The following is an 18,985-nucleotide window of genomic DNA, read 5'->3' on the forward strand; positions in this document are numbered from 1 at the left end:
CATTTCCCACCATAGTCTAACCTCTGTGCTAGTGGTTCTCTGCCTCTGGACAGTGGTATAGTAGTTGGCATTGTCTGGAACTTACACACTGAACTTAAGGAAAAAGCAAACTTCTGGTTTCTAATATTCAGTAATATTTGTCCTCTTTAGAGTAACTTTCATGCCAGTAACTTAAAATATTGTAGATATATAATTCATGGTAAATTTGAAGTCTCCTAACCCAAGTAATTTTCTAACCTAACCTTGAGGTGTGTCCTTAAGAGATACATGTTTCTAGTTGTTAAAAAAAATCTAGGCTTTGCAGTTTGGCTTTGTGTTTAGGATATTCTTCCCTGGAAGCTTCTAGTGTGGTCAGAGAAGTCTTTATATCTATATAACCTGGATCTTATACCAGGATGAAGTACCAGAAAGCACTCTCCAAAGTGTTTTTAAAATGGAATTACAGAATCTTACCTGGTAATAACAGAATTATAGTAATATTAAAACGCAAATAAAAGAATGAAAATTTCATTTTTAATAGAAAATCTGTCTTCATGTTCACATTCTAAGATGAAAAAAGACAGAAAAGCAAAACTTCTAGATTACCCAACAAGGGACAGATTCTTTCCCCCTAATTTATACACACAATTCTGAAGTTGCACTACAATTCTTAAATTACAATTTTTACATTTTAAAATCTCAATTAAAATGAAGTTTTAAGACAGGGAACACTAGTTTTATTCTCAAAGTACTGAATTAGCTTAAACACAAAGTCCATTAAAACACTTTGTTTGTCCAGTCGGGCAAAGCAAGATATGAGGTAATGGAAGTAAAACGGAGATAGCAGAAAAAGCTGCACAGTAACAAATAGGATTTTATACTTCTGTTATTCAAAGTACTCTACCCTCACCACTCATAAATGCTAAGGAGAGTCAAAATAAAGTCTGTTTTAGCATGGACATGTTATTCAGCTACTGCAGGCAGTTGTAAGTTATTACCCTTATAAATAAAAGCAATAACTTAGCTGTCAGGACCATGGTAAAAGCAGTCAAAACACATCTTAGACTCTGAGGAATTCTTCTGTATGACTTAATACTATTAGAGAGGTATGCTCAGAAATTTTTACCTAGTTATACAAATTTATAAATTTCCTTTTAATCGTTTTAAATAAGAAGTTATCTACACATTTGTAAACACCAGCATCTTTATAAAATCCAAACTGTTACAGGCAGAAATGAAACCCAAGACTGAGCTGTAATTCTGTTCTTCCACAGCAAGCAAAAACTCTCCCTGTTGCCCTGAAAAAGGAAGTGTTTGTTTTTCTCTCCCACCTCTATTGCTTCCCCAGCTCCCAGACCCATTCAGCTATTGCTTGCCTCGGGGCTGTTTGGTACCTGCCTGCTGCTGGAAGCAGTGACAGCTGAATTCAGTGCCCCTTGTCTGCCAGGTGAAGGGGGCTGACTCAGCCTGCCTTGCCCTCAGGCAGCTGCAAGAGCTGGTCTGGAGAGGGGAAGTTTGGGATCATGGGGAGAAATGAAGGAGAATCAGCAATTCAGAAGATCTCCTTCCTTCAATAAACAGTGTACTGTAAACCCAGCATGTCTCCAGCAATTAATTATAGCCCCGTTTAGAATAAAACTCTTTTTCCTCTTACATGTTGATGAAATTTGTATCCTATTACATATAATTTACATAATGCATATGTATCAAACTGGAGATGAGCAAATGCTAAAAACCTTGTCTTCTCTTCACTTTCGAAAGGTTAACCATACATTATTTTTCTCATTTTGGACATATTGTACTGCTCAAGTTGTGAATATGGACTTTCAACACAAGCTGTAATTTTGGCAACTCTGAATTGCACTGCAGCATTTATATTAAACCTTAGAACTAGTATGAGGAAACCCATCTTCCTTCATTTATCAGAGATGCCTGTGTGTGCTTCCACTTACTTCTATTTGAAGTTCTGGCTTTCTGCTCTTTACAAATAAAATCCCTTCAACCCTTTGCCTTTTGGCTTTGTCAGGTTCATTCTCCATTACTGTTGTCCTGTAAAGGTGCACAGAGACCAAGCTTTTCCTTGTGTTTTGTTAAAAGGAGGTTGTAGGAAGGTGGGTGTTGGCCTATTCTCTCGAGTAATACCATTAAGGCCAGAGGAAGTGGCCTGAAGTTGCAGCAGGGGGGCTTATATTGGATATTAGGAAGAATTTCTATACTGAAAGAGTGGTCAGGCTCTGAAACAGCCTGCCTAGGGAGGTGGTGGAGTCACCATCCTTGGAGATATTCGAGAAATGTGTAGATGCAGCACTTCAGGGCATGCTCTAGTGGCCACAGTTGAAAGGGGTTTTTTGTGGGTGTTTTTTGGTGGGGGTGTGTGTGGTTGTTTGGGGCTCATGTTAATGGCTGGACTCTGATCTCGGAGGTCCTTTCCACCCATGACAAATCTGTGATTCACACAATTACACAGAATTATTGAAGCTGGAAAAAGACCTCTGAGATCATCAAGTCCAGCCTAAGACCTGACACCACCACATCAGCCAGACCATGGCACTAAGTGCCACATCCAGTCTTGGACACCTCCAGGGATGGTGACTCCACCACTTCCCTGAGCAGTCCATTCCAATGTCTGATTACCCTTTCCATGAGGAAGTACTTCCTAATATCCAATCTAAACCTCCCCTGGTGAAGCTTCAGGCCTTGCCATCTCATCCTGACACTGGTTGCCTGGGAGAAGAGCCAGTATGAGCCTGGCAGGCATACAAACTTGTTCAACAGGAAAGCCTACTATACATAAGCACTTGGAGTTCATCTTTCAATAAGAACTAGTTTCTTAAAAGGCATGAGTGTTAGAGGAAAACTCTTCCTTTGGACTTCAAGGCTCAGTCTCCAACAAATAAATGGAAAGGGTAAGTCTGACTTACTGGGGTGAAAAAACCCAACACCAAAAAAACCCCAAACCAACCAGTCTTTTACTAATTCTCCACAAAAAACCCTCTTGCCAGCACCTCACTATGTAAGGATATAGTCCCTGTTGTAACCTTGCTGAGTCAGACACTGATGCTGCCATACCCTCAGCTGCCTGGCAAACTCCTCAGCACTGAGGTCAGACAGGCTCTGCAGTTCCAGGAACTTTTGCCAATAAACCAGTGAGGGCACCTTAATAAAGGGCATTCTAGTGCCTAACAGGAGGTATGCCCTCTTATTCCTCATGTATGGGCTCACTACCCATATTCTTTACATTGTCTTTTTTTTCAAAACTTACCTCATTTTTAACTTGTTTTTAAGGATTCAATATAATCTAGACACCATGAGAGCTCTTCCAGACTGTGTATGTTGCTAGAGGAACAAATTATTTCACTTGTACAACTCTCTTAAATGGTCAAATTGGGTAAATGCAGAAATCAACAACTGCAAAACTGAACTGATTATTCTGTTCAAGTTCATTTTGAGCACATGAGATTTTGGGACATGAATCAGCAAGTCATTTGGCAACTGAAGGCAAAAATCAGATCTGAAGACAACTTTAATGGGCACTTTAAGTAATATATTTAAATAAGCTATGTAACATCTACTTGATAAATCTGCCTGCTACTCAGTATATTATTTTCTGAAGGGCAAGGTTATATTTTGCACTTAGAAAGTTTAAAAAAATTACACAATATCCTTTTGTATAAAAGGAAATAAACGAGATTCAGAGGACTATCAGATTCTGCTTTTGAACAGTTTGGTGCTTTTTTTGCTATTTTTTAAGAAAAAGGATCACAGGATCATCCTGGATGGAAATGACCTTGAAGATCATCAAGTCCAACCATAAGCTAAATCCACCAAACATAACCTAATCTACCCGTTCAGGATGGGACTGTTTGTATAAAGCTAGTCTGCAGATATACATTCTTTGCACCTTCTTAGTGCTCAATATATTGTTAAATATATTCCTGTTAAAATTAAGTGAGGAAAGGAAACTTCAGGAGAAGCATTTCAATTATTAGATCATGTGCTGTAATAAGGGTTACATGGACTGATGACAAAGAAAAAGGCCAAAATGGTGTTTCTGTTGTAGTTAACAAAAAAACTTCAAGTAGTCATCATATGTGATGTTGTTCAAATACAATAAATACAGATTGACATTTGAACTGGGAGGAGGGAGAATTGCTGCCTTTATTCCATGGCAAGACAATTGCAACAATGTGGAATTCCATGGAAAACTTCACAATCTACAAGTAAATCACTTAGTGGAGTTTTGTGATGCTAAAGCTTATAGACATTGTTTCATGGATAAGATTTTTAAAGTGAAGATTAAAACCTGTAACTGAAAAACACCCACAAATACAGCTATATATCTATAACAAAACGGACAAGCACCCTAACAGCCCTCATCACTTGAAGTATTTTATGTTATCCATAGTATATCTAGATAACACTGTGGTATATTTTTGGCTAAAAGCTTTGGCTCTCAGAGTACTTCTTTATAGTCCAAGTGTTATTCATATGCTCATGAGCAGGTAACCAGGAACCTCATAAAATGGCTTCCAATTGCCAGGTACTAGCCGGATTCCTGACACCCATCCTGAGTGAAGGCATGAGACACCTCAGTCCACCTGGGCTTTGTATCTCAGGTTTCTGGAAGTGCCTACAGAAAGAAGAGTGTAGTATTTACCCAAGACCAAAGAGAAGACAGAAAAGGGCCATTTTCTCTCTTGCAGAATTGCAGCTGACCATTTCTTTTGCTTGCTCTTCCATTTTAGCAATCTGACCAGTGGAAATGGGATCAACAGATAGATGGTGATGCTTTATCCTGGGGAATGCCAGACCCCTCAGCACTCTGCATGGAGCCCCTGGGTTGCCTTGTGCAGTGCAGAGGGCCCTGAGGGAAACTGGAGCCGCACAAGATGATGAATATTGCCACAATCTACAGTGCAAGAGTGGAAGGTCAGCCTGGATTTATCAAGCTTGGAGAAAAGTGAAGCAAAAAATAGCATTAAATTCTGAAAGGGAAATGGAAGTTTGCAATCAACTAGAGAGATGAAGGGTGGACAGCACACTGAAGGAACAGGATGAGAAAAAGGGGCAAAAAAAGTGTTAAGGAAGGTGCTGAAATAAGACACTGGCAACTTGATGTAACAAAAAGTACCCCAAGAAAATTATGTACCTGAACAATCTCAGACATTTGGTTGAACTGAAGATGGACATTTTCCTGTGAATAAGTTTGACAGGAATAGCATTTGTGTCTGTCTGAATCCAAAAGCAGTTTTTGCCTTCTGCAGAATACACAAGGCTTGAATATTTGATGCTTGAATAAAAAGTGCATCTGTGACTGCATTTTAAATTCTAGTTATGCTGCAGATGCTCAGGTTCTTCTGCAGCACTTTGACCAATACACTTTCACTTCAGTATAATACAAGTATTATTTCTTACACATTATTATTCTTCATCCTAGAGCTTCTTTAAGGACATGAATCACTGAAGAATGAGCTGTTTCTCAGTGTTTTTAACCAGCTCATTTCCGTAGTTTTCTAGCAGGTTAGGTTTTAACTGTATGTCCATGGGCTTTGTCACATGCAGAAAGTAGTTTATTTTGCACAACCAGAGGCAGTGTAAACACTTGAATTCTCACACTCAGCAGGCAGACAAGCTCTTGGCTACCTGGAAATGGTGGCATGCATCTGCTCTGATTAGAGCTGGAGACACCATGCTGTAGGGCAGCAGTAATTTCCACAATACATTAAGATTCTTCTGCTGAAGATGACCCTAATATAACTTTCCACTCTTTGTCCTGTGGGGAACAGCTTTCGGTATTTTGCAGCTCAATTTTTCCCCAAAGCTCTCTCTAAATGAAAAAATCATTTGCTTCATGAGTCATCTTTGTCTGAGCATCTCTGCACATGTCAGCATGAAAAAAGCTCTCAGCACCAAGCTGTGAAGGATCCTGCATTGCCAATGTGCTTTTATTATTTCATTAATGAAGCTACATACTATTTTTAAACCAAAAAATGAAGACTTTGCAAGTTACAGAGGGCTTTAAAATCCAGCCCTAAGATACCCCTAAGTATCAGTCTATTGCTACTAGTAAAGGAAACAGGTTTGGTTTTTTTATAGTTCCCAGAAAGTCAACAGGAACACTTGACATTGATTCTAGCTCAGGAATGGAGGAGTCTTAAAGAAGTGAGATCTCAGCCAGTTTAATTAGCTTGAATTCTTTACAGATCTGGCTTAAAGTAAGTGAACAACTCAGTCAATACAGTATTTTGGGAGGCTGTGCATCTTATTCTGAAAACATGAGCTTTAAGCGATGACATTTCGATTCTCTCAGAAGACAGCAGAAAAATAGCTCTGAGAATTAAGCCTCCTACGTGGCCAGAGACCAGCAACAGAATGCACAAAGTAGCTTCCTAACTTCTTCTGTGCCAATGAGCTGCAGTGCTCACCTTGCAAAACACCTCCCAAGATGGCTTGTTATCAGACAACTAATTATTCAGACTGATAATTGTAGTAAAAATGTACCCACTTCATAGGACTGTTGTTCCTGTGGATAAATATAAACATCAAGAACTAGTTATGAGCTGGACAGATTTTTCCTAGCCAAGCTTAGTCACCTTCTGTGACTGAAATGTATTCCAGTCACTGGACAAACAGTGAGTGTCTGGTCCCTGTAATGACCCAGTATACAAATACATACAGGACTCTCCTTGTTCTGCTTTTTAAATTCAGGGTATCTGTAAAGATTAAAGATATCTTTTACTTAACACAGGACTCTGTCCTTAGTAATATGCAATTAGGTGTAACAAAAATAGCTGCCTGATAGACTTGCTAGCAGCATATGGAAAAACAAGCCTTAAACAAAAAGCACTTAACCCAAGCAGCCTAAAACAAGCGAAGTATAGAGAAAAGAAGCTAGTCCTGACCAAATGTTTACAAACTGCTCTCCAGAATACAAGGGTATCAGAATGTAACACCACATTTGGGCAAACATCGGCTATATAATCACTTCTACTGAAAAAAGTTAACAGCACCTTTCCATAGGTTGAACTCAAAGTATCAAAGGTTTGTGGCCCATGTACCCATAGAATAATTAGGTCACACAATGTTAATGAAGCCCCATACAGTTGAACTGTGTGGTGAAGGGTTAGCAGAGCTGTACATCCCTTTGCAAAGCCTCAGTCTCCTCAAAGATCTAAATCCTGACATCATAGAGCACAGAGTGACCCTTTCAAGAACTGCTGTCACAAGCCCTTTCAGCTTTACAGCAGCTGGCCTACATCATCAGAACAGATTGTTGCTAACAGGGGAGTCAAATACATGCATCCTTCTATGAAGAAACATTTGTTATTCTCATGTACTATGAAGATAAGATAAACAGTGAATCCAGGAATCATCTGAATTTTAACTGTATTTTAAGACATCACTACTTAGAAGCTAAGGAAAGCACTAAAAATACCTAGACATGCAGCTGACATCTCCCTGATGCAACATGAGAACCTTCTGTGCTAACTTGGAAGCAGTGACTAACACAACTGCTTTCACTTTGTGCTCTTCATCAACACTGTCACACACAAGAACTATTTTTTTCCTAAATAAGATGGATATCTAAAATACTGGATTCATCATGTAGTTCTCAGCCTACGGAACACAGAGTTTTTGCAAAATACACAAGTCTTTAAGAAGTGGAAGCAATCTAAACTTCACCCGTAGCAGACTGCCCAACTTCATGTGCCTTCACCTCAACAGTTGCTCAGTGGAGTTTGCACATGAACCATGTCAGAGAAGGATAACCACACCCCTCCCATTTAGAGAAACTCTGACACTTAGAATTACTTTTTTCAGTTTTAGTACCTGCAAAAGAATGTATCTAATGTTCCTTTCTCCAGAGCTATATATTTGCATTCAGACAAGTTAACCTTAGGAGAGCTGGAGATTGATTTACCCTCCCTAGTTATACAGAGGGCCATACTACCAGGAGAAATTGCAGAAGGCATATTTCTCTCCCAAGGAGAAAAATGTCTCCCTGCTGGACATCATCTACTGCCTCATCCAAGACAATTCTCAACGTGCAAAGCAATATTTCTTCTACTGTTTCCTTGAGGAAGCTAGTAGGCCTGTAATTAAAGAATTTATGCTAAAATGTATATTCAGCTCTTCCTTTTTTAACCTCAAGTCATCATTGCTAAACCAACCAATCACCTACTCTAATTAAAATCATATATGTCCACACCATAAGATACCATTTCCTTCATAAATCACTATGGAGGCTTTGTGAAACTTTGATTTCAAAACATTGTAACAAATAACACTCCCATCTAGAGCACCTCAAAGATGAGGTATTCTTGAAATCAACATCCTTAGGAAAATTTTTGTTGTAATGAAAAGGTTTCTCCAGATTTAAGCATCTGTTAATACTCTTACATTGGTTATGACACTTAAGAATGATGCTACAATTTATAGTATTAATTTCTTGCTTTTGCATTTCACACAGGTGAAAGTTTAGTTTTACCAGCTTTTCACAAACTCAAGGAAATTCAATAGCATTGACCTGTTTGTTTTGAAATATAAGACAGATACAATATCCAAAGGATATTCTGCACAAAACATATGCATAAACAAAGAGAGAACAAAGTGATTACTGAGAATCTCAAAGTGCTAACAAGGCCAAACCAAAGAACATCTAATAACTCATCCTCTGGCAACAACAAACCTTACACATTTAAAACCAAAACTGTTTTACTAGACACAGTAGAGGGTTCAATAGACTGTATCTAGAAGCTACTGTTTCAGCACAGCGATGTTTAAAAGGTAAATAAATTCCAATAATTCATAGAGACACATTACTCTAAGAAAAATGGCAATAGTCCCATTCAACTTCTGCACACATTAGCAAATACTGTTGTGGGTGACTGTCCTGCAGTGTCACCTACCCACAGATAGGTAACCAGCAGGACTAAACGGTGAGCAAACCCAGGCAGAGATCCTAATATACCTGAATAAAAAAAATACTTTATTCCGCATGGGTCAAGGAGAGGTTGTGTTTACACAGCAGTCAAACCTGTGCTCTTAAATACACCTAACTTGACTGGAATAAGAACTCCATCCAGTGAAGAGGAGCATTTTGAAAGAAAAGTTTCAGATAGATGCCATCTGGGACTTGAAAACTGGTAACTCAAACATACAAAAGTCTAGGTTGGAAGGGACATCCCTGGAGATCACCTGGTATAACTTTTGGTTGAAAACATGGCTTTAATTATGTTTTGAGAGGCCCTGTCAAGTCTGTTGAACTTCATGCATTTCTTGTTGGACCTGTCTTCCAATTAGCTGATATGTCTCTTGGTGATCCATCTTGCTCTCCCTTGTCCAGCTTAGAGTAATTGGTAAATTGCATAACTAGGCATTCAGTCCAGTTATCCAGATGGTTTGCAAAGCTATTGAATGCTGTTGGACTCAGTTCTGTTCCCTGAAGAAGTTTACTTGTGACCAGCTGAACTTTGAGCCAGTAACTATTACCCTTTGAACCTGGCAGGTCAGACAGTTTCCATGTCTACTCTAGGTCCATCTCTTATCATTTTGTCAACAAGGACATTCTGGCAGCCAAAGTGAATGAATCCATTCATGACATACACAAAACATTCATAAGTTACTAATTTAGTTCATTCTCTATCATGCTTTTTGTAAGTCAAATTAGTTTGAAGCTTTGAGTAAAAGGAAACATCTTTTTAACAGAAATTCAACTGTTTCTCTTTCCTGTTTTTCAGATTATGAGGGCCCTGAGGTTTAGGATACCATGTTCTGCAAACTTCTTCAAAGATTTTGTAAATGCTAGAGAGACCAAAAGAAAAATATTCACCACAGCAAAAATCTATCTAATAATTGCTGCACTGCAAAGTAGTTAAAATCCTCTGAGGTTCCCCTATATGAGGAAAGCAAAGCCTTGTGGAATTAAATGCAGAGTAAGTAAATATAACCACTACTCAGGGGAAATGGAAATGTGGACTGCAGACCTTTCAGACAGATCTACTTAGGTACTTCAAGGAGCAGCATTTATGGTAGAATAAATGAATCAATAACCCTGCAGGACTGACTAGCTACCTGAAAATGCCGTTTTAAGTATTTTGCATTTCCACCACAGATATCCCAAGTCCATATGAAATGCAGATAAAAAGAGTAATTTATAAATTAGTGTACAAAATGTCAAAACACACACATTCTGCCTTCAAGAATATGATGCATTAATACTGCCATGACATTATAAACAATAGCCAAGCTCAATTTGCACAGAATATGAATTCCATTGATTGTATCTCCCACTACAACAATTTCAAATAAATCAGCTTAAGCAATGCAAGACAAGTTAGGGTTCCACTGGTAATAATAAGTGAATATATTAATTGACAAGGAACTACAAAATCAATTTGCCCTTTCATACATGGAATGAAGAAAGCAATCTGGAGACATTATTTGGACTAGAATCAAGAAAGGGTAAAGTGCATAAATTAAGACAATACGAGGAACAACAAATACCTTCTGATTAAGATCAACTCTTATGAAAAATGAAAGATGTTGTCTTAAAATGACTTTTTTGAAGACATGGTCATTAACTGCATCAGTGCTTTTCTAGGTCCACACCTTCACTCATCTTTATCCCATTTTGCAGTCCTGTCACCCTGCTCTCCTTTCTCTCTTGCTTCAGAACACGAAGGCCTTACTTAGTCTCACCAGGTAAAGGAAAGCACCAGCACAAACTACTTGCTTAGTAGCAGAATTGCAGAAAGGATTGTAGGACAAACTCTTTGTGCTTTCACACAGCCCACACAAGCATTAGCTTAAAATATCACTGTAATGTATTTTTCAGTGTCACTTGGTGTTTATTCTGCTTAATGATCCTTTTCATTTTTGTGTGCGTGCACAGAATTTCAATACTGCTTTAGTAATATATTATGAGAATATGCAGCTTAATGGCTACAATTATTAGGCTAATAAATAATGTACTCTATGGAAGCTATAACTGCCTTGCTTATGAAGAGATTCAAAGATATTAGTATATTAGTAATAATTCAGGCAGTTAAATACACTTGAATCCAAGTTGTTGTACAATCAAGTTCCTCCAACACACAAATTATACAAACAAACTACATAATCTCACTCACTTTTACAAATGACTATGTAATGAAACACAGCTAACAGTTACCAGCTGAGCAGCTAAATACTTAGAAGTACTGAGGAACCACTCCAGAATACATGGTGGGCATTCAGTACCTCAAATCATCACACAGCCTAACACACTTGACATGGCTTATTACCATCTACACATAAGGATGGTAAGGAAGCATCCTGTCCCAGCCTTTGCCCCTGAAAGCATTACTACCATTGTAATGACTTGCTACTGAAGTCACCTTTGGGTGGTGTTTCATCACTTGCCTTACTACTTCCAATGAATAGAGTCACTGGAGAGCTGATATTGCTCCACATTAATGCCACTGGGAATACAGCCAGCATTCTGTTATCTTTCCAGAGCCAGGGCTGTTAATAATTCAGGTGTGCAGAGCTGAAATGGGAAGCAATGAACTGGGGATAACCTATGGCTTCTATTTGTTCCACCTAACAATGGCACAGGGAACACCCTGACTTGTTCCTGGCTTAGGTCTCTGTCCTGGTTTGAGCCAGGATGAAGACAAATTTTCCTTTTACTCATTTTCTCTTTCTCCTTCCCTACCTGGGTGGGAGCGGGAGAGGATTAAGAGCATTGTTGTGGAACCTGAGTCAAACAGTGACAGTCTCCAAAAAGGGGAAAAAAAAATCATAAAAATGGGGTTCTCTCATCACTGCTATCCAAATACAGAAAATAAGGTGCAATGTTCCTAAAAGCTTTTAGGTGGGATACTAGTTTAAAGCATTCAGTCAGAAGAATGACAGTGCTATTGATCACTTCTGCAAAACAGTGGCTCCCAATTCCCACAGGATCTCAGCTGGCAGTGGGGGATACTGGGTCTCATTGAGGTCAGTCCCAATAGCTCTGAAGCTGCTGGGGACAAAATAACCACTTGGCCCAGGGTGAAGCAGCCTGCAGTACAGCACCTGCAGGAACACAGCACGATTTCTGTCTCACAAAGTTTCACTGCATCCCACAGAATTATTTGTGTTGCTGTGTAAAAATATGTTCTCTCACACATTGCCAGTCTGTCACAGAAATTCCTTCCTGACTGGAACGAGCAAGCAAACAGAACCAAGGCGAGAAGAAAAGCCACAGATTTTAGTATGTAACCAACTTTTATACTTAGCATTATTTCTTTTATCTTGACTGTTGCCTGGTAAAAATCCACTTGATGATTGATTGTAACTATTGCCTGGTAATAACCTCTCTGCAAGAGAAGGGTGAGCCTTTGTGTGGTGATGACTGAGCTGGTTTCAGCAATGGGTCTGAAGGAGACACCCAGAAATATCTGGATATTTCTTTGTCCTTGTTGGAAAATAATCCCTTGGATACTGGTGCATCACAGGGTGACAATTAAGCTTGGGGGGGGAGGGGGGGGGGGGGCGGGGCGAGGAGGGGGAAGCCTTACTAACAGGATATAACAAACAGCACATCTTCCCTAAACATTGCCAAGTGGCTTCACACCTCAACCTCTTCAAAACTAAGCAAAAACGTTTGTGTGTGCCCCCTCACCTTTCGTTTAAAGTAAATATTTTTCGGTTGGAATTCACAGGAGACTCTCCAGGAGGTAATTCGGATCTGATCCCGAAACGGAGGACACCTGGTGGTGTTTAGCTGTTGGTGTATACAAACAGCAAGCCAGTTCTTACCCGTGTAAGAATGATCGTGCTTTAAATAAAAAAAATAAACATGAAGTGATGGTGAATTTAAAATAATTGCAGAAGTATACAGAATTTTTTTTTTTTCCAGATGCTGCCTCTACTTTATGAAAATTACTCTATATAGAGTTATGATGGTTACATGACTATGATCATAGGGGGCTGCCACCTCCAATAGACAGGTGCTGTGGAAAAGTAGGGCAGATTCCCCATCACTGAAAAACTAAAGGACACAATGTTGTCACTTTTGTTGGAGGAATATGCACAGAGGCAAGAGCAGAGGGAGAACTAAGTGAGGTTATTCTCTGGAAGCAGTATCACCACAGTGAAATACTTACCACCACCCAAACCTCAGCATTTCTGATGCTGTGGAGAACCACCACTAGTCCATACAGAGGTGCATAGGGAAGCTGTGCCCAATTCCAAACTGACAGATCAACTCGCAGATTAACAGACTATTCAGATTTCCATACTAAATTAGAGAAAATAGTGATTTTTATCCAAAGATGGTGGTATTAAGATAATTCTGTGAAGATCTGTCACTGAAGCTTTCTATAATAATGCTTTGTGTGTGTGTTGAGCTTCATATACCACTTGGAATTGATGCTGAGCAGTCACCATCTGTGAGATTCCTCGACCCTAAGGACCTAGAGAACACAGTGGCAAGGCAGAAACAAAACTCCCACCTGTAAATAAGCTTTCTAATTACATGGGAACTAGCCAAAAGGTGCATTTTATAGCCCATGGCAAAAAGTGAAATAAAGGCTCAAGGTCAGATCTTGTCACGCTTCCTGGTAAGAAACAGATCACAGAAAGTATTAGAACTTGCTTGGCTGTAAAAGAAAAGCAAAATCTAACTATGCAATATACAAAATATTGTACCTTTCCTCACACAACTTTAATGCATGGAATCAATCACAGCCAAAATCCTAAGTGAGAAAATGTTCTAAAGAAGCCCAAGTACTTGTATCTTTTCAACCAGCACTGTCAACAGAAGAAGTCTTATCTCCCTTGCTCATACCAGCATAAACAAGTGGTAAAAACATGATGGTGACCTGGTTAAAACTAGACTGGTTTAAAAAAAAACCCACCAAAACAAACCACAGTTGGTTTTAACCCACATCAACTCCCCAATCTGTTCTGATGTGCAGCCACGCATACACCTACACTGATACAAGTGGCTAGAAGAAAACTGCTCCCTCCAACAGCAGTGCTGGCTGAAAGTGTAAATGAAATTAAAGACCTTCTGGTGTTTGCAGATTTCCCTACCAAAGTTAGGAAAGCAAAAGTTAGTCTGAAAAACAAATCAGAGGCCAAGTTCAGAATCAGTGCGAGACATAAGGTAACTTCACACAAGCTTTCAGAGAAGCTCTTTACAGCCTGTCAGAATTTTGCCCCAAATCACACGCTGTTAGTCTCAAAACTAACCACGCTGTCAGAAGCAAAACCAATTTTAAAGTCAGCAATATATGCAAGAAAAAAAAAAAAAAAAGATTTAACCTAAAAGACATAAAAACCAGTTAAGGAAATACAGTAAAGAACACAGCTGCATGGAAGTTAGAAGACAGGGCCTTTAAATTATTTGAATAAAGTTAACCTTGGAGGCCTCAAGATGTTTTGAGCTGGTAAAACAAAGATTAACAACTTCACAATACTGTAGCAACTTTTGTTCCCAGATTTTCTCTAATGCACAAATATTCAGACAAAAATGCTCCAGATATCTTACCCTGAAGGGTTTGCTTTGTTACCTTAATTTTAAATGTTAGCCAGCAATATAATAACTTCCTTCTGAAAGTTCACCAATCTGTTAATTTTCAAACAAGTTTTCCCTTTTTAAACTTAATTATCAGAATAAATGCACTCTGGGTCAACACCATCCATGATGAAAGTAAAAATATATTTACCTCTTACTTTCATTTTCATTCAATTAAATGATGTGTGCCCTTAGAAGATGGAATAGAAGTTGCCTGTTTCTCAGAGCTACAGAGTTAAGAACTCCAAGCAAACAGCCATCATGATGGATTTACAGAAGCTTAGCATCCTGCTCCTCAGCTCTAAGCTACTTCTACCTTAATTAGGCTCCTGGATGCAATTTAAAGGCAGGCTGGGATAGGGGTCTTCCTTATTAGCTAATAATTTTAATTCACAGCACCTTATCTCAATTAAATATTTGTATACCTTCTGCTTACTCATGCTTTCCTCCAGATAATTCTAACAGGGAGCCACTGTTGTCCTACTCTCTTCTGGTCATCTTTTTAATAAAATGAATGATGGAGAATCATGGATCTCTTCTTGACTTTGCAGGTAGCTATAAAGAAGGTCAACAGAGTTTAGAAAATAAACTTGTCCAATAAGTGAGTATAGATGTTTGAAAGCTTTCTCATTAAGGTTTCTAAATGGTGACAAGAGGAACTAGTTGACAAATACCAGGTACTTATACCGTCTTTCTTTGTCAGCTAATTTAAACAATTAAGTAATCAAATTAGATTGCTTACTAGCCAGGCAGGAGTTACCATTTACAGCAGAATGCAACAAGCACAGTCCCAGGACTTAAAGGTGACTGTTTTGAGTTTCAGCAAATATACCATGAAATGGAACATTGAGTAAATGTATTCATGATGGTGCTTTAGATTGTGCCAAATTAATACAACCAGCTAAAATAACCCAACCTTTATCAAGCAAATACTCAAATGGGTGAACTATAATCTAATTGGCACCCCAACATTTTAGTCAGGATGGCAAGTATCAGATTGTCTCATGAAAATGTTTCTTTGGGTACTTTTATAAACCATATTTTGTAGAATTAGAACCTCCTCTCAAAAGTAATGCAAAACTCTTTGCTAACCTAAGAAATAAGAAAGAATTTTGAAAGTGAGCTCAAGAAATCTACTGCTCTTTATATAGCATGCCATGAAGTATTTAAATTATAAAAGTTAAATTATAATTAAGTTGATATGGCTATATTGATCTATATTAATAGTATTAATATTTAAAATACTTTTACTAAGGAAAGAATAACATCCATGATCTGACTTAGGACCAGTTGAATCAGTGCCAAGACACTGATGGGACTGAATCACAATCTTAGAGGAAAACAAGATTCCAAACCCCAGACATAGTTGGGTGTCTGGGACCTTATTATTCAAATAGTAAAAATTCAGTTACAATGGAATTATTTCTAATGTAAATACACATTTCTTTTAGTATCTTGCAGTTTCTCCTCTGCACTTGGCTTTTAGAGCGGGACTTCAGAAGGAAGGGTCTGGCTAGCTGAGTCATTTTGATGTACAAAAGCCCAGAAGCTTGGAGGTCTGCTGCAGTTTGATGATTGCACCCACCTCCCCTAATTCAAGTTTTAGGCCATTTGCCACCAGAAACGAGGATTGTTCTCCTGCCTCAAGCGCTCACTTCCAGTATTCCTGATAGCCAGGTTCACACACGCGGTGATTTATCATCACAAACCAACCGCATAGATGGTGACTTAACTGTGTTTTTTGTAACAGGGTTACAGACCCTTTCCTGTGCGTGTTTAATGCAGATGTTACGAGTCCAGTGCTGTCTAAAGACTTATTAATGTCTGACATTTAGCTTGGCAATGCCTCAGACTGCATGTGGCCTGCCAGAGTTTCCTCAGAGCAACACAGAGGATATCCTGGAAGGCCATAAAACCAAAGAAGGCAAAATGCAATCTGTGGGAAGAAAGGTGCAGAGAAGCATCAAACGGTGAGGAAACCAGACGTGCTTCAACTTCCTGAGCCATGTCGGTTCATTCAGCACTGTCGCTGAGTTCACCCAATTTTATTATGCAGGACTTTGACACGAAATTGTGTGAGACCATCGTGAGCACCGATGCGACGACTGAAGGCTGTGAGGGAGGATAAAGGCAGAATTCCTGAGAGAAGGAAGCCGCGAATCCGTGCGGAATAGAGAAAAGGAAATTAAAAAAAAAAAAAAAAAGGAAAATGATGGAAGAAGGGCCACAGAACACTTCGATGACCTAAAAAAAAATAATATTAAACTGAAATAAGGATGGGGCGAAGGGGGATGAAGCCTGGCGCGAACCAGGACGGGAGGCTGGAAAGCTGAAACCCTCCGTGGGCTGGAGCCTGGCTCGGCTGGAGCCCGGCCCGCGAGGAACCGGAGCCGCTCCCTCACACCTCCCAGGCCTTACCGGGCGGGAACGCGTGGTCCTGGGGCTCCCGCAGGACGAGGAAGGTGCGGGGGTGGGGATCCACGGCCCGCCCTGAGGGAGCAGCCCTGAGGGACCCGCCTGAGGGAGCAGCTCTGAGGGATCCGCCTGAGGGATCCGCCTTGAGGGAGCTGCCTTGAGGGAGCAGCCCTGAGGGAGCAGCCCTGAGGGATCCACCTGACGGAGCAGCCCTGAGGGAGCAGCCTGAGGGAGCAGCTCTGAGGGATCCACCTGAGGGAGCTGCCCTGAGGGAGCTGCCCTGAGGGAGCAGCTCTGAGGGATCCACCTGAGGGAGCTGCCCTGAGGGAGCTGCCCTGAGGGAGCAGCTCTGAGGGATCCACCTGAGGGAGCTGCCCTGAGGGAGCTGCCCTGAGGGACCCACCTGAGGGACCCGCCTGAGGGCGCGCCCCGAGCCCGCCCTTCCCCGGCCGCGCGGCAGGGGGCGCTGCGGGCGCCGCCCGCCCCTGGCGCCTCCCGCGCTCCGCCGCCTCAGCGGGGCGGGCCGGCGGGCGCCATGGCGCTGCCCGTGCTGTCGAGCTCAGGGATGAAATTCCGGCGGGTGCTGGCGCACTTCCCTCAGGAGCTCAGCCTGGCCTTCGCTTATGGGTCCGGAGTCTTCCGGCAGGCGGGGGCTTCGGCCGGGCAGGGCGAGGTGAGCGCGGCGGCCGCCCCCTCCCCCCCCCTCCCCTCGGGAGGGCTGCGGGGCCCGGCGCGTTGCGAGGCCCGGCGCGGAGCCTGGTCCGGAGCTGCCTCTGGCCCTCTGCTTGTGGCTTGTGCTGGGAAAGGGGCGAAATCCCCGCAGCTCCCTCAGCAGATGCCGAGTTCCCGGGCAGGTGCCTCGGCCCGGGGTCTGCGGGGTGACCGGGGGGGCCCCGCTCGGTCCCAGGCGCTGGTTTCGCTACCGGCCTTTTCCTGTTAACAGGCACTATTGCTCCTTACGGCCTGCCTGTTGAGCACTTCCTACAGATAGGCATTTAAACGTCTTGTTTTCCTTTCTGAAAAGAAGCAAACCGGGTAGAATTTCAGACGTTTTGTCCTCCCACACGAGAACGGGGGGGAGGGGCGGAAATCAGTCTTTTTAGTACTATTAATTGATGAGCCAAGATGCAGCCCCAAGGGGAGGCAGGCCAGATTAATTTGGAGCCGTGTCCATCGAAGCAGGTGTGAGTTGTTGAGCTTGTCTGTGTTGTGTGCAGGGAGCGTGTGTCCTGGCCTCTTCAGAAGAGCAGGGCCAGCACTGCCTGTCAGCAGGGCTGCTCTCTTGGCCAGAGCAGGTGAACACAAGTGCAGTTCCTTGCTGCCAGCTCTGGGCTGGGCTTTCCTGCCCACATCTCCCAGTTGATGGCCTTGCAGTTTAGCAGAAGCCCTGCTCTTTAGCAGTTTAAGCTGTTGTGCTGAGCTGTGGGTTAAGATGGTGGAGATTGTGCTCCCCCGTTTTGGGGTGCTGAAGGTTGGTCACTTTTTAAACAGGAAAAATTTGGACTGTCTCTGCCAGACTGACTTAGAGAACATAGGAAAATGTACGACCTTTAAACTGTATTTGACATAAATGCTTGTGTTTTGGATTTCTTTTTCACTCGTGAAAAATTACTAGCTGTTAGTTTGATACTACGTATATTTCAGGTTAATAGGATTAACAGCTCTTGCTTCCTGCCATATTAACCCAAATACTTTTCTCCTTATCCACAGAACAATATGCTGGACTTTGTGTTTGTTGTTGATGATTCTGTGACCTGGCACATGATGAACTTGTTAAAGAACAGGAGTCATTACTCCCTCCTAAAAGTTTTTGGGCCAAAACAGATAAGTAGTATACAGAGCTACGGAGCAGGGGTTTACTACAATACTTTAGTGCCATGTAATGGTAGGGTAAGTAAATTTTGAGTACATTAAGTCAGATGTTTGTATGTGAAATATTGAAATGATTAGGTTAAAGTCAATTCCTATGCAGAAAGCAAATCTTGTAGATGGTAACTGGTTCTTAGCTTGTGGTATCCTCAGTATTTATGCCTCGAAATGATT

At 41.1% G+C, this 18,985-nt stretch overlaps 2 protein-coding genes across 9 annotated transcripts in view; one reads left to right on the forward strand and one right to left on the reverse strand.

Moving 5' to 3' along the window:
- The window catches only part of TSEN2 (tRNA splicing endonuclease subunit 2), a 603,350-nt gene that overhangs the window by 364,092 nt on the left and 220,273 nt on the right, over positions 1–18,985 (reverse strand). The window lies entirely within an intron of this gene.
- TAMM41 (TAM41 mitochondrial translocator assembly and maintenance homolog) overlaps positions 17,455–18,985 on the forward strand; it is a 43,541-nt gene continuing 42,010 nt past the window's right edge. For all 6 annotated transcript variants that reach the window (XM_051627111.1, XM_051627110.1, XM_051627109.1 and 3 more), the window contains exons 1-2: positions 17,455–17,615; positions 18,653–18,832. In XM_051627111.1, coding sequence (XP_051483071.1) covers positions 17,478–17,615; positions 18,653–18,832 — 318 coding nt within the window. In that variant the 5' untranslated portion in view covers positions 17,455–17,477. The remainder of the gene's footprint in view (positions 17,616–18,652; positions 18,833–18,985) is intronic.

Source organism: Apus apus, chromosome 9 (assembly GCF_020740795.1).
Source record: "Apus apus isolate bApuApu2 chromosome 9, bApuApu2.pri.cur, whole genome shotgun sequence".
Classification (NCBI taxonomy): Eukaryota; Metazoa; Chordata; class Aves; order Apodiformes; family Apodidae; genus Apus; species Apus apus.